Source organism: Geotrypetes seraphini, chromosome 1 (genome assembly GCF_902459505.1).
Source record: "Geotrypetes seraphini chromosome 1, aGeoSer1.1, whole genome shotgun sequence".
Taxonomy (NCBI): domain Eukaryota; kingdom Metazoa; phylum Chordata; class Amphibia; order Gymnophiona; family Dermophiidae; genus Geotrypetes; species Geotrypetes seraphini.
The window spans coordinates 69,518,211-69,536,353 of NC_047084.1; the positions used below are offsets into that span (position 1 = coordinate 69,518,211).

Consider the following 18,143-nt stretch of genomic DNA (forward strand, 5'->3'; position numbering starts at 1 on the left):
ACAATGTGATTGTCGTGGCTTATATCAACAGATTGGGTGGGTGGGGGTGGGGGGTTCACCTATATTATTCATTGTTATTAATGAAAAGAAAAAGCCCCATAAATAATTTAAATGAAAACAATTTCAATAAAGCCCACATCTTGGGAGAAAGAGGTCATTACAAAGAAAGGGAAAAAAAAAGAAATTTAAAGGATAATACAATCCTCATTATCTACTATTAAAACTCACCTCCCCTGCTACAGATTACTCTAGAACAAAAAATGTATAAAGATAAAGTGATTATGAGAAACGCAATCTTCCAATTGTGATGTGCTGGAAGAAGTTGTGTGTGTTTTTTGAGCCATACATCTACATGGAAACTTCAAATAAAAAAGTTCCACTAGTTGCCATTAGATGAGATTTCAAGGCCATAAAGGCCTTTCATCTCAACTGTGTGGCACGAGTGACATCTAGAAAGAGAGGTCACAAAGGGAAGAATCTTTATATTGGAAAATTCAAGATGTCAGAAAAAATATTTCTTAAGATCTCAGGAGATAAATAAGTTACTGGAAAACTCAAAAATCTGAGATTTTTATACTTAAGAGAATATTCCATTGCTTCACGTCTTCTATATAGCGCAAACTATATTTAATTGCAGTCACACCAGTAGAATTTGAAAGGTTTTTTTTCTGTGTATCCATTGAAATTATCAATTTTCCCAACTGAGTAGTCTTTACTTCTAATTCTTCCATCTTATCTGCAGTAACCTTGGTGAAGGAACACAACTGTTCCATAGTTCTATTAAGATAGATTCCATTCTAGTAACAACTTTCCAAATACCCCAATAAAGAAATATCATAATCTATTTGTTTAACTGGTGACCCAGATTGAGAATTGGGAAAGGAAACAGGATGAGGTAATGGCAAAGATTGTGAGGACAAGTAGAGTTTGGATCTTCCCTCCAAGGATTCTGGGTTTCCCACACTTTCTACAGCCACTTCAGGCTGGGGCTGAGTAACCATCGGTTAAGGTAGAGTACATCTACCCCCTGGACTCGGGGAGGAGCCGGGCTCTGGAAATGACAATGACAGATTAAGCGTGATTCCTAACAACACTGTTGCATGTTTATCCATAGGGCCTGAAAGTTTTGGGGAAGAAGTTGGAACATTGTGCACTTTAGCTTTGTTTACCCATAATATAATCTGACAGACCTGGAAGATAATTCAGAGTTGCTCCTCGAGGCTCCAAGGGGCATACCCTTTAGGTAATGCCCCTTTGGACATGCCACAATGAGCATGCACTGTGCACAGCGTTCTTATACCATGCCTTCCCTGACATTGTACAGTTGTTCTGGGGTAGGCACCAATCAGCTGTTACCTCCCAGTAGAGCCTTCTCATCAAAAGCACACAACTCTTCTCTCTCCCGCCCTTCTTTTTCAGTGGGTGGAATGGAATTTATGTGGTGTCAGTGGCTCACCATTGCAGAAACAATAGGTAGATTTTCTCAGTTGGACCACTCTAAATCTGGTGGAGTGGGAATTATCCTGAGTTTCATCTGGTGATATGGACTGGGTTATTTTGATTCTGGATCTGATGGCAATGTGTGCCAATGCCAAGGTTCCCAGATCCTTCAGAAGAGGACAGGAGTATGGGTCAGAGGGGCTGGACACTCTGCTTCAATCCTGGCCGACAGAGGATCTTTTGTATGTTTTCCCACCTTGACCCCTGATCGGCAGGGTTCTATTCAGAATTAGCCATCATCCAGGTCAGATGATTCTCATCGCTCCAGATTGGCCAAAAAGGCTGTTATTGGTGAATTTGGTTTGCCTGGTGATGGATGAGCTTCTGTGGCTGCCAGTGGAGCCAGATATTCTCTGCTAGGGGGTCGGTTCTCATGTAAAATCCATCCTATTTGGTCTTATGGCTTGGCTCTTTGAGGGGGCTTATCTAAGAAAGAAAGGATACTTGGACTTGGTCATTGCCACCGTTATTACAGACTTAGAAGCGGTCTATTTCCACAGCCTGTACCATGGTTTGGTGTTGAGTCCTGGTGCTTTCAGCGAGTGATTTCACTGGTGCACTCTTCCTTACCTCAGATTTTGTCCTCGCAGGAGGGCTGCACAAAGGCTTTGGCGGCTAGTTCGCTCTGTGTTCAAGTGGCGACTTTGGCTTATTTTCAGGGTCATTCGCAGAATTTTTCTTTGGCCCATCCAGATATTGTTTGGTTTTTGAAGGGGGTCAGCCTGTTGTGGCCTCCCATGTTCATTCCTTATACAGAATAGAATCTCAATTTGGTGCTGCAGTCCTTGCAAAGGGCCCTGTTTAAGCACCTTCGGAAGACTATTATGAATGATCTCACCTTGAAAACGGTGTTTCTGGTAGCGATCCCTTCAGCATAGTTCATTTCCAAGCTTCACCATCTTGCAAAACCAGCCAAGAGCAATTTTCAAACTGTCTGTATTTTTGGTCAATTTTCATCATATAGATGAATAGCAGAAAAAGACAAATATGTTCAAGAATGGATTTGGGATTTAGCTCTCACCTTTTCAGTAGTAGCTCAAGGCAAGTTACAGTAGGTATTTTCCTGTCCCCAGAAGGTAATGGAAAGTTTAGTGACTTGCTTGAAATAACAAAGAGCATCAGCTGGATTTGAACCTGACTTTCCTGGCTCTCAGGGGCTGATATATGAAGCTTTTCCTGCAAAATTTATAGATCAAAAAATACCATGGTATGCTGTAAGTAATCCACAGCTCATTGCAGAATATCACACTTCTGTCAGTGGGTGAGCAGTGATTTGGCTCTCACAGACAGGTAGGGTGATATCTGAAACTACCGCCCCCCCCACACACACACAAAAAAAAGCCAAACCCAGAAGCTACAGGCAAAAAAAAAAATCTGCTTTGCACCTCCATTCCCCAACCCAATTCTATCACCCTCCTTCTCCCTGCTAAAGTTACTGATATCTAGTCCAACCAACCCTGAGGTTGTGGGTTCAATCCCCGCACTGCTCCTTGTAACCCTGGGAAGCACTTAACACTCCATTATCCCAGGTACTGTAGTTAGATTGTGAACCTATTGGGACAGGTAGGGAGAAATAACTTAGAGTTCCTGAATGTAAACCGCTTTCAATAGAAGTGATATATACGAAATGTAAATCCTCCCTGGCCAATTTGAACTGTTAAAGAAACCTTTCTCTAGTGTCTAGTTCACTCCAGTACCTTAATGAGGCAGGAGCAATGCCCGCTTATTCCTGCTTCAGCGCAGTCATTTTTCAAAATTGTAGCACTTGACACCCACTCGATGCAACCTGGGATGTACAAAGTGGTAATGGTATGCCATATAAGGGAATTTTCCTTTATTGGCTCCGCCTACCCTATCAAAGGATTCCTATGTATAGCAGACCGATCCTGCTTAGTTCATTTAAGGATGCACTGGGTAGGGTCAAGTGCTGCATTGAAACATCTCATTTCCAACCTTCATAAGAGGGCAGGTGGGTGTATTTCCATTTGTTGTAAACTATTGCTTTTCTTGGCTCACCTTGTATTCAGCTGGAGCTGCTGCAAGGAGGTGGATCTGGGGTTGCAGAGGAATAGCAACAGTAGCTGGCAGCAGTGAGTGGCTAAAACATTCAAGAGGTGAAAGGGCAAATGCTTCCCTCCCTACATCCATGGTTTTGTTTACTATAGTAGGTTTTTTTTTGTTTTTGTTTTTTTTATGGTCATCATGAATGTTGGTTGTTACATTCACATCCCTTGTCTTTTGTATGCTTGTTCTTTAGCTTGCACTGAAAGGATCCAGTTATAATGGCCTGCTGGAGCGGCATAATATCCATACGAGGAATGTGGAGCACATTGTACATAGCTTACGGTAAGATGCTAGTCAAAATACTTGCATTTTGTGATGGAGATGGCAGGAATTGTTGCTGCGCATATCTCTCCCCTCTCTTTTTCAACTTTTAATCACCACTCCTTCCCCTCCCCCCCACATATACCAAATCCATATGGTATGCCTGGCCAGCATAAAAAAACCCTAGTCTGAGATTATTCCATCTGCTGTATCAGTTGTCTAGTAGCATTGGTGGTCTTCTTTTATTCCGTGGTTTCAGCTTGTCTCTACCACGGGATATCCAAACCCTATGTGATTAAATTCTATCTCCGAGTGTTGCAAACTGTTCTGGTTTTCAGGATTATCAAACTATATATGGTGTAATCATGAATAAAAGCCAGTATAGTCAGATTTAATGAAAACATTGATTATGGTTATAGTAAACTTTTTTTTATGGGTTTCCTTATTAACAGCCTGAGCAGCAAAAGGCAAAAAGATATGCCACAGGGCTTTTGAACTCATTCTAACTTGCAGGTCCCATGCTGATTTTGTAAAGTTTGTGCTGCAGCCTAAAGGGCTTATGGTTCAGGAGATGTGAAAGGTACCAGGAGGGAGGAGATAAAAAATGAAGGTTGCACTTAGATATATAGATATACAGAGAAAAATATGTGTGTGTATATATATCTACGTGTGTGTGTGTATATATATATCTATCTACAGTCTTTTGCACAGTGTGTCACATGTTTGATTATCTTCCAGTTGGCGAGAAATTCTATGTGTGTGCTCGCTGCAAAGAGCTCCTGGCTCTCAGAGAACGAGTCCGTTCCCTTGAGGCTAGAGTTGCAGACTTGGAGGAGCTGAGGGAGGCAAGGATGTACATAGAGGAGACCTAAAGAGACATTGTAGAGAAGTCCCACTTCCAGTCTAGCAGCCCCAGTGCTGCCTTAGAGGAGGGAGGTCTCCTATAAGGAGAAACATCACCCTGATGATGCAGGAAATAATCCTGTAGCCAGGACCTGCCCACCAAGAGATGCTGATGCAATATCCTCTTTCAGCAAGGATCTATCTCCAGGGGTTTCTGACTAGAAGGAAGAAGTTAGGACAGCTGTTGTAGTAGGAGATTCAATCATTAGGCATGCAGATAGCTGGGTGGCTGGTCACTTGCCTGCCTAGTATGAAGGTGGCAGACCTAACACATCACTTAGATAAGATATTAGTGAGTTCTGGGGAGAAGCCAGATGTCTTGGTACATGTAGGTATTAATGATATAGGAAAATATGGGAGTGATGTTCTGGAAGCCAAATTTCAGCTCTTTGGTAGAAAGCTGAAATCCAGATCTTCCAGCGTAGCATTTTCAGAAATGCTTCCTGTTCCATGTGCAAGACCCAAGAGGCATGCAGAGCTCTGAAGTCTCAATGCATACTTGAGACGATGGTGTAGAGTTGTATTTAGATTTGTTAGGAACTGGGCTACATTCTGGGAAAGGGGGATCTTATTCCAAAAGGATGGACTCCACCTTAACCGGGATTGAACCAGTCTGCTGGCACTAACGTTTAAAAAGGAGATAGAGCAGCTTTTTAAACTAAGAATATAAAAATAGTCTTACTGGGTCAGACCAATGGTCCATCTTGCCCAGTACCCTGTCCTCATGGTGGTCAATCCAGGTCACTAGTACCTGGCAAAAACCAAAAGAATAGCAACATTTCCATGCTACCGATCCAGGGCAAGCAATGGCTTCCTCCAAGTCTGTCTCAATAACAGACTATGGACTTTTCCTCCAGGAAATTGTCCAAACCCTTTCTAAAACCAGCTACGCTATCTGCTCTTAACACAACCTCTGGCAATGTGTTCCAGAGCTTAACTGTTCTTGGAATGAAAAAATATTTCCTCCTATTGGTTTTTAAAAGTATTTCCCTATAATTTTGAGTGTCCCCTAGTCTTTGTAATTTTTGACAGAGCGAAAAATCAATCCACTTGTACCTATTCTACTCCACTCAGGATTTTGTAGACTTCAATTATATCTCCCTTCAGCCATCTCTTTTCCAAGCTGAAGAGCCCTAACCTCTTTAGTCTTTCCTCGTACGAGAGGAGTTCATCCCCTTTATCATTTTCTCTCTTCTTTGAACCTTTTGTATTGCCATTATATCTGTCTTGAGATAAGGAGACCAGAATTGAATGCAATACTCCAGGTGAGGTCGCACCATGGAGCGATAGAGGCATTATAACATTCTTTGTCTTGTTAGACATCCCTTTTTAATAATTCCTAGCATCTTATTTGCTTTTTTGGCCACTGCCGCACATTGGACAGAAGGTTTCATCATATTGTCTACAATGCCACCCAGATTTTTTTTCTCGGGCCCCAAAGAGTACCCTAGTATCTGGTAAGTGATTTGGGTTATTCTTCCTAATGTGCATTCAATTTCATCTGCCACTTGGATGCCCAGTCTTCCAATTTCCTAAGGTCTGCCTGCAATTTTTCCCATCTGCATGCGTTTTAACAACTTTGAATAGTTTAGAAGGGGGGGGGGAAGCCAACAATCGCCCAGGAGCAAATGGTTCGGTGTGGAGTATCCTTGAAGGATACTGTTGAATCAGAACATTTAGGGAGTCCCAATAGAGAGGTTTCAAAAACGGTGAAAGAAAGCCAAGAGTGCTTAAGAGGAAAGCACAGTGAAGATGTCATCTTCTCAGGAACCTGTATATACAAGGAATAAACACAATTTGAAGTACTGTATATACTCTAATTTAAGTCAAGACCGCCATTCCCCCCCCCCCAAAGAAGGAAAAATGGTTGACTCAAATATAAGATGGGGGCTTAATATTCAAGTGCCATGTCCTGCCAGGATCAGCACCCAGTATCCTCTCCCTCACACCCTCCCCTGCCAGGCTATGCATCCAGCTCCCTTCCCTACCAGGCTCTGCACCCAGCCCCCTTCCATACCAGCCCCTCCATCTGCCAGGCTATGCAGCCAGCCCTCCTCACTGCTTGCCAGGCTCTGCATTGCACCCTGTACCACTTCCTCTTCCACCTCTAGTGGTAGGCCAGTACATGAGAGATCCTCCCATTTCCCAACCCAGCTGATACAAATAAGTTTTGTGTGTTTTGTTTTTTTTTATACCCCCTCTCCCCCCTGCATACCTTTTGTGTTATCCCTGGTGGTCCAACGGTGTATGGGCAGGACCGCACTTCTGCCCTGCACACTTCCTTCCAGGCTCGGTGCTCGCCAATTGGGGCTCACGGTGCACAGGCACGTAGAAGCAAGCTTCTTGAGCTCCCGCAGGAGATGCGTTTCAGCGTCCCATTTGAAGTTTGATCAGATATGTTACACCCTGAGGCAGCAGACTTGTGAAACGCTGGCCATCGTTGGTGTACCGATCAATCAGAAAGAAGATAAGTTGATGATTTTTTTTCTTCTATCTTTTAAGCACAAAACAGCACAGCATAAGGCTTTTATTCTTTGCATTGGAATGGAGGTTTTTTGCCAATGAGGTTAATGCCTAACTACCTCTTGTGGCGGTGGGAGGGCCCCAGTCTGAGGTTTTTTCCTCTAGTTTTTCAATTGCATTTTGTAACTAAATCTTAGCCTGAGCTGTGCTGTCTTTTATCCATTAGACATGTGCATTTTCTTGTGAAAGTGTTTTTCTAATATTAGATGGGTCTAAGTTCCATAGAGGTGCCCAAACTGACCTATTGACCTCCCCACACCCAAAAGATCAGAATACAGAAGTATATACCTGTCTCCAGAACATCAGCGTGCAGCTCTACTAGGCTTTCCTGGTATAGGAAAGCCTAGTAGAGCTGCACGCAGGTGTCTTAAGTAGCTTGGTGGGTGGGCTAGTGAACCATAGAGAGGAGTAGTAAGTCCCATAAACCATTCTAACCACTACATTCATGGTGGAAAATGTGAGCCCACCAAAACCCTACTCTGCCTTATAGGTGGGAACCTACAGTCTTAAGGGCTATTGGGGTTGTAGACAGGTGGGTATGGTGGGTTTTGGGAGTATTTATGGGGGCTCACCAAAACCTATATGAGGGTTCTGGTGAGATGCTTATCTGGCACCCTTTATGTGAAGTTCACAGCAGTGCCCTCTAAAGTGCCCCACTAGTCTGTTGCCATGTCTGGGTGGTCAACCTATTACAGGATTGGTCCTTTCCACGTCCAAATGGTCTTGTTCTGGTATTTGGGACTTGGGACAAAATTTTGGTCAAAAATGTGGTATAAAGATAGATGTCCTGGCGGTCTGGATGTCCAGATAGAGGATTTAAAAATATATATATATTTCTAGATGTACAGTGGTTTGCCTTTCGAAAATAGGCATTTTCTTACTGCTGACTTTGGATGTCTAGCGCCATACATCCAAATCTGACTTAGATGTATGTTTTGAAAATGCCCTACCACGTGTCTGCAAGAGACAGTATTGAACAAAGCCTAATAAACCATTCCAGATGTCCGTCATGGAGTACGTTCATCTGCAAGATGTTTCCTGATCCAGGAGAGCCTATTTCTAGGGATCAAAAGTCTGGAGAAATTCATGCATAATTCTACACATTCAGCCCAAAATGATCATTCCATTCTCTGGATCAAAAATAAATGTTAGCAATTAGCACACAATTTAATAAAAAATATACCCCAAATAAATTCCATTAACTGTCTCATTGTGAATACCCATTTTATCATTTCTTCTACCAGAATCTCCCCAACCCTGAGATGTCCTGTCTGTCCAAATTAGATTGTAAGCTCTTCTGAGCAGGGACCATCTATTGTATGTTAAATGGTGCAGCATTGTGTATGAAATGATAAATGGTAGTAGTAGTGAATATCCTGAAACTTGATTAGCTAGACCTACTTTGAGGATTCGATTTCCTTCAACATCCTTTCATTTTTTTTTTTTTTCTAGGAATGACGGAATTGATGTTCAGCTAGTGAAGCGGAGAGAATATGATGAAGAAACTGTTCGGTGGGCAGATGCTATAATATCAGCAGGAGGTAAACATGTCTTAGGTCTTAGTGGAGCATGTTTTGTTCTTTTTTCAAGTCTATCCATGGGCCCTGATTTATCAAAGGCAAGCTGGACCCACATGATTTACAGATTAGCTCCTTTGTAGAGAAAGTTTATAGGTGGTTATGAATCACACACTAGAATTACAGGTTTTGTTGACTGCTTGAGGGATCTTCTGCTTCTAGATCCCTTGCCTAATACTTATTCTAGTGCAATAGGTGTGTCATTCTAGATGGAAGGGTAATATCCCAATGCCTACGAACCCTTCAGAAGGTCTAGCTTTTGAATCCTTCCTCCTTCACTCTGAAGTAGGCCGCTGTCTAGGCCTACCTCGAAATGGAGACCTCACACGCTATATACTGGTTTCAGTCAACAAATATATTTATTGATAATCAGTAACAGCTTACAAGAATAAATCATTCAGTATATAGAGTAACAGAATGTGATCTTCAGGCCTGAGGATCCTCTGATGTCTGTTCTGATTACTTCCGCTTACAGACCTGTTTTTATACATTTCTTGGTGGTCAACACCATGTTGGCCTAAATCACATGATACATCTTTATTGGTTATTTTCTTGTACGTCATTACATAAGTAGATTCATTTATTGGCTTATACATTTGTGTCATGCTATACGTCTGTTCAGTTTACCGTAAGGTCTAACCTTTTTCCGCAAATGCCCCTTTCCTTTACCATATAAGCAATTCCGAGTCTCAACCCCCTCCCTGCTGTGTTATCACAAGACATGTCTTGCTAAATGATATTCTTGAGAATTCTATTTTCTGACCATGAGACGTGTTCATCTTTGCATAATATCCTGCCAGGTGCGAGCCCTATTGCCATGCATCAGAGTTAAGTCTTGTTTCTTACAAGTTTCGCTTAGCCTAGCAGATAGCAACAGGGTATTTCCCAATCAGTATATGCCAGCTGGCAAGTGGGTTATGAAATGTCTTTATTGTGTTAATATACTGATTGATTAGAGCAGGAGGGAAAAAGGGGGGGGTTTTCTTCTTTGAGGTCTGGTTTCTTCACCTTTAATGTTATCCTGCTTCACCTGTATCATACAAGGACTTTATACCAGAACTTTCCATGATTTTCTTCTTCTTTCCATCTTCCTTTTCCTTCCCCAACCCCCAGTCCGCGGCTCACTAACGGGCTGCGGCTGTCTAACAGTTGCGTGTATTGCATTGGATCACTGTTGGCGATTGGCCAAAATGCCAGCTGTTACCGCCACTTACAGCAATCAGAAAGAGCACACATGCTGCTTATCACAAAGTATGAGATGGTTATCTCTTGTGGAAAGAGGGGCATGGAGTTCGGAATGTATAACTTGGTCATTCTTTGTCACCTCCAGTTGTGTTCCACGTACTTGATTTTCATTGGGGGAGGGAAGGGAGGGGTGGTTAGCATTGTATGTTGTAAGGACACTTTTGTAATGATTTATTTTGTAAATGCAATAAAAAATAATAATAATACCCGTTAGTCACAAAAAAACTCCTATTTGCAAGGAATGATCTGAATCATTCAAGCACAGTTCCAGAAAGACTCACGGTACGCAAGTACACTAAAGGATAGAATGGTTTACTGTATCAAATACTGCAGCAACATCAAGGGACACTAACAAATAATGTTTATCTTTATCAAAACCTTTCCGAATCTCTTCACAAAGTGATAAAAAAAGCATCTTAATGTTGTGACCCTTTACAGAATCCAAACTGAAAATCATCCAAACAACCATGGGAAGTGACAAAATCATCCAATTGCTGAAGTACTACCTTTTCTAAGACCTTAGCCATGAACATCAGATTGAATATGAGACGAAAATGCTCCACCTTGGAAACATCCAAAGATGGACACTTCAGAATATGTCGAACAGCCGCCCGTTTAACTTATCTGGAACCTGCACAGTTGTTGGGAAATAAACAATAGCTTCAAGAGATGGCACTATCTCAGCTTTTAACGCCTTCAATGCATTAGTTGAGCATAGATTTAAAGTGCAATTAGATGCATTTAATATCGCACCTGCCATATTAATTTGCGCAAACTCCATCCAAATGCCATCATTCCCAGCATTAGAACTCCTGAAATAACAGGGAATTACCTTGCATAGGGCCCTTAAACTAAAAATAACTTGCAAACTGTTCACAAGTAGGAAGCATATTCTTATTAGTCTTTGGCGCAATCAAAGCATTCATGACTGAAAACAATTCCTTAGATCAGTGTGTCGCAAACTTTTTAAGCTACTGGCATATTAATCTCGGGGCTGCGGCTGGAGAGCACCAGGAAATGCAATATAACATCAATGTCCATGCATACGTTGGTGTCTTCCAGCTGCGGCCCTGAGCCTCCTATTACTGCCAGAGGTAGAGGTGATACAGAAGGAGAAGTGAGGAGAAGGAGCAGAGGCGCCAGCGAGGAGGAGAGGCGCTGATTGACTGACTACAGGATGTGCCGCGAGAGAGAGTGTTGTTAAGGCAAAGTGGCAGTGTCTTAAAGACTCTCACAGAAGGTTTTAGTTTCTTACCTTTCTGGGTCAGTGTTTACACCAATTACTGGTTTGAATGATTTCGTGTAAGCAGTCATCTGGCACTGGCGCCTCTCCTTGCCGGCATCTTGGGGACACACCTGGAATCCTCCGGGTCACACAGTTTGCGATATACTGCCTTAGACCCTGAAGGAGCTACTGCAATCTGCTTATCAAATTACTGCTTTTTCAAAGAAAACACAATTTTTTTGTAATCAACTAAGGCCACCATATACAGTACATGTTCCTAGTAGAAGTCTGGGTACTTCCTCCACTGCCGCCCCAGTCTCCACAGGCTCCTCTTTTGTTGTTTTACCTCATCAGTATATCAAGGATTGCATCTTCACCCATTACTTTGCACTATTTGAAGCAGTGCATAAGCACATAAGCATTGCCTCTGCCGAGTCAGACCATAGGTCCATCATGCCCAGCAGTCCGCTCCCGTGGCGGCCCCCCAGGTCAATGACCTGTAGTGATCTATTACTCAAGAGCATTTTGTCTTGTATAGTAACCCTCTAATTGTACCCCTGGATTCCCTTACCCTTTAGGAACTCGTCCAATCCCTTTTTGAAACCCAAAACTGTACTCTGCTCAACTACCCCCTCTGGAAGCGCATTCCAGGTGTCCACCACCCTCTGGGTGAAGAAGAACTTCCTAGCATTTGTTCTAAACCTATCTCCCTTCAATTTTTTTGAGTGTCCTCTAGTTTTTGTTGCCCCCGCCAGTCTGAAGAATCTGTCTCTCTCTACCTTCACTATACTCTTCATGATCTTATAAGTTTCTATCATATCCCCTCTAAGTCTCCTCTTTTCCAGGGAAAAGAGCCCCAACTTCTCCAGCCTCTCAGCATACGAGAGGTTTTCCATGCCTTTTATCATTTTTGTCGCTCTTCTCTGGACCCTCTCGAGTATCGCCATATCTTTCTTTAGGTACGGCGACCAGTACTGGACGCAGTACTCCAGATGCGGTCGCACCATTACCCTATACAGCGGGAGGATAACTTCCTTGGTTCTGGTAGTGATACCTTTTTTGATAATGCCCAACATTCTGTTCACCTTTTTTGAGGCCGCTGTGCATTGTGCTGCCGGTTTCATTGTTTTATCCACCAAAACCCCCAAGTCCTTTTCTAGATTGCCTTTTCCCAATGTCATGCCCCCATCGTGTAGTTGTACATCAGGTTCCCTTTCCCTATGTGCATAACTTTACATTTCTCCACATTAAAACTCATCTGCCATTTATCTGCCCACTCACTCAGTTTGTCCAGGTCCCTTTGGAGTTTTTTACATTCCTCTACAGATCTAACCTTACCGGAGAGTTTTGTGTCATCCGCAAATTTTATAACTTCACACTTTGTCCCTGTTTCCAAGTCATTAATAAATATATTGAATAGCAGCGGTCCCAGCACTGACCCTTGTGGGACGCCACTTGTGACCCCTTTCCAGTCAGAATAGTGTCCCTTTACTCCTACCCTCTGTTTCCTGTTTGCCAACCAGTTTTTGATCCATCTGTGTATGTCCCCTTCCACCCCGTGGTTCCACAGTTTCCTTAGAAGGCGCTCATGAGGTACCTTGTCGAAGGCTTTCTGGAAGTCTAGGTATACTATATCTATGGGGTCACCTTTGTCCAAATGTCCGCTTATCCCCTCGAAGAAGTGTAGTAGGTTTGTTTGGCAGGATCTTCCAGTACAGAAACCATGCTGGCTTGTTCTCATCAGCTTATTTTTTTCTATGTGCTCGCTGATACTGTTCTTGATCAATGATTCAGCCATCTTCCCCGGAACTGAGGTCAAGCTGACCGGTCTATAATTCCCCGGGTCGCCTCTGGTTCCTTTCTTGAAGATAGGTGTAACATTTGCTATCCTCCAGTCTTCCGGTATTACCCCTGTTTTCAGGGATAGGTTACAAATCTGCTGCAGTAACTCCGCTATTTCGTTTCTAAGTTCTCTTAGTATTCTTGGGTGAATTCCGTCTGGGCCTGGCGATTTGTCAGTTTTTAGCCTATCTATCTGTTTGAATATGTCTTCGAGGCTTACCTCCATGCACGATAATTTTCCCTCTTGGTCCCACTTGAAGAATTTTTCCGGTTCCGGAACATTGGATGTGTCCTCTTTTGTGAAGACCGACGAGAAGAACGTGTTTAATCTGTCCGCCACTTCCTTTTCCTCCTTTACCACTCCTTTCCTATCCCCCTCATCCAGGGGTCCCACTTCCTCCCTCGCCGGCTGTTTCCCTTTCACATATCGTGCTAACTCATCCGAAGTCAAGGAAGCATGCCAATGTTCCACCATCTCCGACAGAGTAGCCTCATTCTCCACCACCAATTTAGGAATCCAAATACACTTATATACCTCACAGCCTACATTTGCAATACATACCATGAAATTCAATGAGAAATTGTAAAGGAAACAAACTTATGGTCCTTATCCATGGAACAGCCACTGCAATCAGCTCAAGATAGTTAGTAAAAGAGTGTTTTTCCTAAACAAAAATTAAATCTAAAGTATGTCTTCCCACGTGAGTATCATCTTCGACCAGCTGAGGCTGACATCAGCATATCAAAGTCAGTCACACAATCATCAAATCTTATTTTATCATAATGTAAATTTAAAATCACCCAAGATCACAGTATCTGATCCCAACAAAGGGCATTCAACCATGGCTTCAATGTATGTGATATATAACTCTTTCACATGGACAGTGCAAGGTAGGAAACACTAACACATGAGCCTAAACCAAAAACGCAGAGGAGAAAAAAGCCTCAGAAACAAACCCTCCCACCCCACAATGGTGGTTAAAGGTGTTCAGCTTTGTTACACCGTGAGGCAGCAGAATTGTGAAACACTGGCCATCGTTGGTGTACCGTTCGTTTTTCAAGATAAGTTGAATGTTTCATCTGTGTTTATCACATTAAGCTTTTGCACTGCACTGCACAGAGCTATTTTCCAGACACTAGAGGAGGTTTCTTATGCCAATGAGGTTATCGCCAGAACATCTTTAACCACTATTGTGGGGTGGGAGGGCTTGTTTCTGAGGCTTTTTCCTCCTCTGTGTTTTTGGTTTAGGCTCATATGTTAGTGTTTCCTTCTACCCTGTACTGTCCATGTGTAAAGAGTTATATATCACTAATATTGGATTTTCACTGTATCTCTGTCTTTTAGAGTAAATATTAACACATCAGGAGGGCAATACAATATCAAAAGTTTCAAAACTGACAAAACCAATAATAGACATTCAATTTCACTATGCATATCAATCTTATTTGATTGTTTCAAAGGGTAAAGTATCCTGTACAATAGCTAACACCCCACCTCCTTTTTATTTATTTAAAAATCTAGTGTTCAAGCCCGTTAGATTAATGATGCTAGAATAGATGTGTAGACTTAACAGATCACAAAATTTAATGAAAACTTACCGTGTGAGCTGTCTGCCTTTTTTTTTTTTTTCTTTCTCTCTCCCTGGCCCCCTGTCTGTCTCTCTGGTCCCCTGTCTGTCTGTCATTCTTTCTGTTTGTCTCTCTCCCTGGCCCCCTGTCTGTCTGTCTTTATTTCTTGCTTTCTGTCTTTCTTCCTGCCCGCTGCCTTTCTGTGTTCGTCTGTCTTTCATTCTCATGCACTGCCTGCCTGCCTTTTTTTCTGTCTCCGTGGCCCCCTTCTATCTCCCCCCTCCCAGAGCAAACCAAGATTGCTGCCTGCCCCCCAGCACACCCCTCCCCCCAAAGCATAGCAAGTTTGTTCCCTGGCCCCCTTTCCCTCTCCCCCCCACTTCCCTGTGCAGCAGCACCCCTTGCCTGCTCCCTCCTGTCCTGCCCTTCTCCCTTCCTTTTACCTCCCCCCTATCCAGCAGCACCCATTCTGTTCTCCCTGTCCAGCAGTAGCCCTTTCCCTTCCTTTTCCCTCCCCCCTGTCCAACAGCACCCCTTCCATGCTCCCCCTGTCCTGTAGAAGGCCAGCCATCAGTAGCGTTTCTCATCCCCCCTCCCCTCTCCTCCCGGGTCTCACACAGCGGTCAGCAGTGGTAGGTCGCTACTCCTGCTTACTTCGGTCCTTCGTCGCTGCCGGTTCCCACCTACTTTCTTTTTGCGCGAAGGCAGAAGCAGGACCCGGCAGAGAGGAAGGCCCTAGGCTGGAAGCGATGTCGGCAAATCAAACCGCCACAGATGCCACCCGTACACGCCCGTGCAAATGGAACATGGCATGGAAGCAGAAATCACTGCGGCAGGGATCACGCCGTTTCAACTACTCATGCGCGGGTAAGGGTTTTATTATATTAGATTTATAAACTGCATACAACTATGCAGTTTTCATATTACATACATAAAATCTTTTGACCCTATTGTTGGCTGAGAAAAGGCCACATAGGAGGGAGGGACAATTTGGGATAAAATAGCTAAATCAGAGTCCAAGTGCCAACTTTCTATTATACAAAGCACGTCGATATCATTGTCTATCACAAAATCGTAAATAGTTGGATAGAATGGTTTACTGTATCAAATACTGCAGCAACATCAAGGAACACTAACAAATAACGTTTATCTTTATCAAACTGTTTACAAACTGGCACCTTATTACAAACTGATCTAGCATTTAACAATACCAATGGCTTGACATGTCCCCAAAATTACACCTTGTTAACCGAATATCTAGGGCAATATTTATAAAATACCGCTCCCTAATGCCCTTTAACCTTATACGCAAACCCAAATCCCCATACCTTGCCTGCCCTGTAACTTGAATTACAGAAAAATACTGTGCTTGTATAGCTTCTTGGTATTCTCTTTTTGGTTTAAATTGTCTTTCTATGCTGCTCCCCATCCTCATTACCTGATCAGGAATTGCTGAGACTTCCGATTTCTGGTAAAACCTGAAGCAATTGCTAGCAAGAAAGTGAGTTTATGATTTAGGTAGAGGGATAGTTTTAATGTTACAAGACTTTTCTGGTACTATGGCAGAGGGATATTTTCCTCTGATTCTGCTTAAACTTAGTACTCTGTGAGAAGTGTTTTGCTTGAAGTGCTTTTCTTGTTTAGGTATCTGAAGAATTTGGTGTGAAACAGCCGGGTGATGTAGATAATTGTTTCTCCTCCAGGTGATGGTACAATGCTGCTGGCTGCCAGTAAGATTTTGGAGAAGTCCAAACCAGTAATTGGTGTAAACACTGACCCAGAAAGGTAAGAAACTGAAACTCCTGTGAGTCTCTATAGGACGCTGCCACTTTGCCTTAAGAACACTCTCTCAGTGTCAGAACCACCTTAAAACCCCAGGATCCCACCCAAGGGGAAAGTGATACAAAAGGAGTGGAGCCAGGAGGGCATTGCCCAGGAAGTATAAAAGACCAGAGCTAGGTTAAGGAGGCACAGAGGGAAGCAGCAATGCCCATAGCAGATGCTTCCACTCTGAAGCTGAGAAACAGTTAACATTCAGGTAGGCCAAATTTAGATGGGGAACCTTAAAGAGCTTGTGTTTTGTTCTGGCTAGCCTTGTGTGCCTGCCAGAGACATAGGAATATAAGAGTTGCTATACTGGGATATCAAGGTCCATCAAGCCCAGTATCCTGTTTCTGACAGTGGCCAGCCCAGGTCACAAAGATGCAAAGATCCCAAGGTAAAAAACTGATTTTATGCTGCTTATCCTAGTGGATTTCCTCAAGCCATCTTAATAATGGCATATGGACTTCTCTTTTAGGAAATTATGCAACCTTTTTTATTTTTTTTATCTTTTTTTTTTTTTTTTTTTTTTTTTTTAAACCCTGCTAAGCTAACCTCTTTCACTACATTCTCTGGCGATGAATTCCAGAGTTTAATTACCCTTTGAGTGAAGAAATATTTCTCTGGTTTGTTTTAAATCTGCTAAGTAGTTTCATCATATGTCCCCTAATCCTAGTATTTTTTTGAAAGAATAAACAAGTGATTCTTGTAATACACTATAACTGCTGCTCATTCCCTCTGTAGCCCCTACCTCTTCATCCCTTTGTGTTTCCCTTCATGAGCAGCATATATTGATCCACCCTGTGTGTCTGTCATAATTAAATTGTAATCTGTGCGCATCTGGTAGCGCAATATAAATAATAAATAGTAGCAGCACTTGTTCCATGCCACTTGGTATTTTATAGACCTCTATTATATCTCACTTGGACCATCTCTTCTTCATGCTAAAGAGCCCTAGCCGCTCTAGTCTTTACTCATAGGTAAGTGGTCCAGTCCCTTTTATCATTTTTCTCATCCTTCTCTGTACTTTTTCTAATTCCGTAATATATTTTTTGAAATGTGGTGACCAGAGCTACACATAGTATTTACGGTGCGGCTGCACTAGAGAATGACACGGGGACAAATTTGTCCCTGTAGGAACTCAATTTCCCCCATCTGGTCTGCGTGGGTTTCTTCGCTTTCCCTGCCCCATTCCTGTAAGCTTTGCCTTAACTTCACAAGTCTCGATCATTTATGATTTTAAAGTGTTTGAGGCTTGAGCAGATGAGGATGGGGCAGGGACAGGAAAAGGACTCACCGGGACGGTAAAATGAGTTCCCGCGTGAACAGGGAAAATTTTGTCTCCATGTCATTCTCTAGGAGATGAAGCGGGTTAACTGACGCTCAATTCCCTGATGAAGCTTGGTTGGGAAACAGGGAGCCCTGTTGGATATTGTGGAGATACAGTGCAAGCGGTGAGAATAATAATAATAATAACTTTATTTTTCTATACCGCCAGAGTCAAATGACTTCTAGGTGGTTCACATTGAAAGAAGGCTGGACAATCAGTGAATTACAGAATGCATGAAGAGAAATGTTACCTAAGAGGAGTTACATGGGGAAGAAATACATGA

The 18,143-nt window shown here is 42.7% G+C and overlaps 1 protein-coding gene across 4 annotated transcripts in view; it reads left to right on the forward strand.

The window, feature by feature from the left end:
- The window catches only part of NADK2 (NAD kinase 2, mitochondrial), a 94,500-nt gene that overhangs the window by 20,190 nt on the left and 56,167 nt on the right, over window positions 1–18,143 (forward strand). For all 4 annotated transcript variants that reach the window (XM_033932808.1, XM_033932809.1, XM_033932799.1 and 1 more), the window contains exons 2-4: window positions 3,758–3,846; window positions 8,704–8,792; window positions 16,413–16,494. In XM_033932808.1, coding sequence (XP_033788699.1) covers window positions 3,758–3,846; window positions 8,704–8,792; window positions 16,413–16,494 — 260 coding nt within the window. The remainder of the gene's footprint in view (window positions 1–3,757; window positions 3,847–8,703; window positions 8,793–16,412; window positions 16,495–18,143) is intronic.